Genomic DNA, 4,747 nt, shown 5'->3' with positions numbered 1-4,747 from the left:
TGCGTATGATAAGGGATTACTTTTTTTAAACCATAATCCAAGATGTTCCTCTTGAGCAATTAAGTAATGAAAACTAAAGCTTGCGTCAATCATGTGTAAGATTTGTTTTCTTTCATATCCTAATTTTTATATGCAAATATGATTGTCTTCACCTTTACTTGCACATGCACAATCAAGAAAATAGGGGGCATAATGCTATTATGTATAATGCTATGCATGCATAAGGAGAGCATGCATAATAATTTGATGTATGCTTTTCTACATAATGCTATGCATGCATAAAAGAGCATGTTATCTTTATGCATAATGCATATGCATGCATAAAAAGAACATGCTCTCTTTATGCTTACCTCATTTTCTTGTTTTATGTTATAGATTTGCCTCTTTTAAGTCCAATGCATTGAAGTTCTTAATGTAGTCTCTTTTGATATTTATTCTTTTCTTGTTTTCACTCTTGGGTGTGGGGGTTTAGGGTTTTGTATAGTCTCTATGCATATTTTAGGCTTATGTATAAAGAGATCTCTCTATGCATAAGAGCTATGAATGAGACCTTTATGTTTTTATAATGCATTCTAAACGTTGTATTTTTCATGCAAGTGTTAGTTTTTTTTAATGTGGGGCAAAGAATGGGAGACAAAGAAGCAGATCCCATTCTATCCTCCGCCATTTTTTCAAAAAACATCTCTCGTGCGGCTATGCACTAGGCTATCTACAAGGCTATGTGTGTGGCTATACATGAGGCTATGTGTGTGGCTATACATGAGGCTATGTGTAAGGAAATACACAAGGTCAATTTGTCTATATCTAAAGTACCTGGCTAGGTACTATGAGCACAATAGGATAGGTTGGAGTAAACTCTCATTCTACCCATGTTTGTTATCTCACAGAGTTGATATAATTGTTGGTATATTCATCAATGTCTGATGCTTATATTGACACTTTGCTAAATAACCAGTGTCGATATAGGTGCCGGTATAATTGTTGTCTCAAAACTGATCCTTATACTGATGATTCAATACGGACAAGGATTTTGATGTCTAGGTAGTTTAGGCAAAAACAAACTAAGTCTAGATTTTCAGTATATGTGACATTATTAGGTTGATATCTTGTGTAAAAAACCTTAAACTTTAGATTTGAGCTGATTAAGACTTGGGGGTACAAAGTGAAACAAACATAGATTAGTAATTAGATGCTAATCAAGATGCTTTAATTGAAATGTTTGGACTCACCTAGGATGGAATTGTGGCTCTGATACAAATTGTGGAGCAAGACATGACCATTGAGTAGGTATGGTGGATCATAATATAATGAAATCATGATTAGCAACATGGTTTAAGACTTATGATAAATATTAGAGCTTATCAAATATGATTTAGATTAGAGCATGAACTAGATTATTTTATTCATAAAATGGAGCTGCATTACAAGCATATGGACCAAGTTTTTGATTCTCCCAAAATCCTCCACTGTTCTGTCCATTTGACTCACTTTTATCTCCCCATATTGTAGGCCTTCATGGTGGGCTAATTTGTTCCTACTCCCACTTGATTTTGTAGAGCTTATTGCCTTTTTCAAGCTTGAATGACTCTAAGGTTATTCAGGCTGACACTCATTTGACTACATGACTCCTAGTGATGGGTAATGCATGCACTTCCAACAAGAAGCACAATCGAAAATATTTCCTTGAATTTTTTCTCATTTTTTTAAAGAATTGCTTTTCGTTCCAAAATCGCATTGTTCTATACAAGAAATGATATCAATATTTTTTTTAATCCATGTATAGACACAAATCATATAATAGAAACCATCTTTATTCTTGTCAATTAATACGATAAATGTAATATAAATATTTTTGTATCTAAAGCACATGTATGTTTGTTGTTATGAAAATGGATGCATTCATCTTGACCAATACCTTTTGTTTTATTGATGCACCTTCTATTGTATTAATTACTCATTCTTCAATATTTAAATACATAGACTCTTTCTCTGACTTGGCAGTGCACCCTTTTGTGTTATCAAAATGGTTGCATTCATCTTGACCAATACCCTTATTTTTATAGATTCGCCTTCTATCTATCAATTACTTGTTCTTCATTATGTTAATACATGTACTCTTTCTCTAACTACTAGTTCACCTTTTCTTCCATAGATCAATACACGTACCTTTCTTTTGGGATATTATAGTGTAACCTTTCCTTTTATAGGTTGGTGTAACACAAACTCCTTTATGACTTAGTACTCACATTTTTTATTTGGATGGGATATCTTCTTGAGATTTCATCCATAAATGCCACCAAGACTTTTACCATCTTGCTTCAAGATAAATATGCAAACCACAAGAGGATGTGTGCATGCATGCACGCACGCACGCATGCACACACACCCAAAAAATAAACATGATGAGACTTGTTATTCTTTCTTTAGGCCATTTTTTGGTGATCATAAGAGATAATTCAAGACAGCTTACTAGAAAAAAAAATCATAAAATCTCCACTTTAAACAACCAATAACATACTTCAAGGCGTCCCCAAGGCCATAGCCTAGTGGATAAGACCTTGGGCTTTCTACGGGAGGTCGTGGGTTCAAATCCTCTTAGTATGTTCGCGTGCAGGTGGGCACAAAGGCAACCATCCGCACTCCTTAGGCCGACATCCTTCGATCGCCATGGTGCTTGCATCCACCTTCCTCTTCGGCGATCCTCCGACGACAACAGTGTGCAATGCTTGCCCTTCAAGCTCACGCTCTGGATCAAGGATGATGGTTACTATGGACATCAAAGATCGTGACTTAACTTACAACGTCCAGTTCTACCAAAGCTGTACAGGGTGTACGCTCCAATCGACTAAGCGACTAACTTGTGAGGTTTGTCCCACAACTTGTCCAATAAAATGGCCAATATTTGAAAAGGGTCGTACCGCCTTGTGTACTCTAGTGTGTGCTTAGTATGGTGTGTAGCTGGGTGAAATTCGTTGTGGGAATAGCAATGCAATAAGACCTCATGAAATATATATATATATATATATATACTTCAAGTCACATTAAGAGCCGCTGTTATTTGTGTAAACGGTGTTTAGGTTACAGGTAGAAGTTACGATGAAAGAACTAAGAGACAAGGCCGCTCACCCTGGGGACACCCTTACCACGACCATACTGTAGGCTTCCTGGCTTGGCGAAGGGTAAGGTGAACTCGATAACGCTGCTGTAGCCATTGCCATGGGTGTAGCTGCCGACTAGAGTGATGAGGTTGTTGGTGGTAAACAGACTATCGTCAGTGTTGAACGTGTCACGCACTTTTGTGCCTCTCTGGTTGTAAGGGTAGACGTTATTGTATATGGCCTTGCTGATGTCGTCGTCGAAGTAGAGCTGGGTGGTGGCTTCGTAGGAGGTGGTGTTGTCGGGGTTGTAGAGACGGACCCTCACGTGAATATGGACGGTGCGGCTTTTATACCATCCTGCAAAAAGAGGCTAGGGTAGCGTTACATCTAGGCAAAGGTGACGATTAAAAGCCGGAGAGGAAACATCGAACAAAAGAGATGGTTAGCAAAAGCAGAGACATATGGCGCAAGAGTGAAAGATGTCATATGATTTTCACTTGCCCGGATAGATTGTATAGAAGGTGGCATAGCCTGTGGAGTTGGTGTGCTGGTAGCCTCGCAGCCATTTCTCACCCTCGGTGTGCTCAAGGCTCTCGTCGCTGTAGCGGCCATCGTATCTACAGTGCCATAGATCAATCCTTGCCAGGGCAATGGGCACACAGCGGTTGTATAGGGCGCTCAGATCCCCGTCCACCACTCGGAAGGTGAGGTTGAGGGGCACACCATCAGAGACGTTCCACCTCACATTGGCTTCGTGTATGTTTTCGTCTATCCAGTAAGGCCCTTGCGTCTTGGATGTGAATTGGGTGCAATTCTTCGTAAGCTCTCCAGTCAATGGAGCAGCTGGAGATGGCAAGAGGAGGCTCATCACCACCATCACCACGGTCACCCACCCCAATCGGAAAGACGACATGCTGCACCCCTGATCCCTGGCATACACAAGTTTATATCCACAGCAGCATATGATCAGCCTCCATAATTTTTTGCAAACTATCTACTATTTGTTTAAATAAAGAACCTAATTCAAGCAAAATGTTTGACTTCACTTCCAGGCATTCGAATTCAGCAAATTATCCGACCTGACCAACTTTCTGTTAGCAAATGTAATGTGACGTAGAACCTTAAACAAAAGTTTGACATCGACGAACTTTCTGTTGGCCTCTCTAATTTTGCAAATTTTCTCTAATGTAGAGCCTTATGCAATGTAAGGTAGGACCTTAAGCAAAAGTTTGACATCGACTCACTTTCTATTATAGCTAACTTGACTGGATTTGCAAGTCGCCATCTAGTTGCCTTTGAATGAATAAATGCAAAATTAATAAGTATATATGGTAACTTCCAAACTACAGAAAACCAGCTTACTTCATGCCTGATGAATTGAAAGAGTGAGAAGGTGAGGCATGAAAACAAGGAAGGTCTCAAGCTTCCTTTTATGCTGGTTGTGGGCGTCAAGGTTCTATTTTTTAAAAACAAATCCAGCAGTCCAGAACCTCAAAATTCGTGATACAGGACAAATCTATATTTAGTAAAGCTTCTTTATCATTTATTCCTTCTTTAATTATTAATATCAACCATAACCACCTTTGTTTAAACGTGGGCATGACACAATGTATATATATATTTTTATATTTAGTATAGTATCAGGAACC

At 38.7% G+C, this 4,747-nt stretch overlaps 1 protein-coding gene across 2 annotated transcripts; it reads right to left on the bottom strand.

The window, feature by feature from the left end:
- Positions 1 to 3,036: 3,036 nt before the first annotated feature.
- LOC147603195 (uncharacterized) lies at positions 3,037 to 4,503 on the bottom strand. Of its 2 annotated transcripts, none has more exons than XM_086796796.1 (3): positions 4,461 to 4,503; positions 3,600 to 4,027; positions 3,037 to 3,455 (listed from the first exon to the last, which is right to left on the bottom strand). In XM_086796796.1, exons 1-3 carry the CDS (start codon positions 4,463 to 4,465, stop codon positions 3,106 to 3,108), a joined length of 783 nt encoding a protein of 260 aa, XP_086652922.1. In that variant the 5' UTR covers positions 4,466 to 4,503; the 3' UTR covers positions 3,037 to 3,105. The 2 variants fall into 2 exon arrangements, with proteins under 2 accessions (XP_086652922.1, XP_086652921.1); XM_086796795.1 differs by having other exon boundaries at positions 4,343 to 4,486.
- Positions 4,504 to 4,747: the final 244 nt, after the last annotated feature.

Source organism: Cibotium barometz, chromosome 64, assembly GCF_041138505.1.
Source record: "Cibotium barometz isolate CiBa-2024 chromosome 64, ASM4113850v1, whole genome shotgun sequence".
Lineage (NCBI taxonomy): Eukaryota > Viridiplantae > Streptophyta > Polypodiopsida > Cyatheales > Cibotiaceae > Cibotium > Cibotium barometz.
The sequence above is the reverse complement of the archived record's forward strand: the minus strand, read 5'-3'. Positions and strand labels throughout refer to the sequence as shown.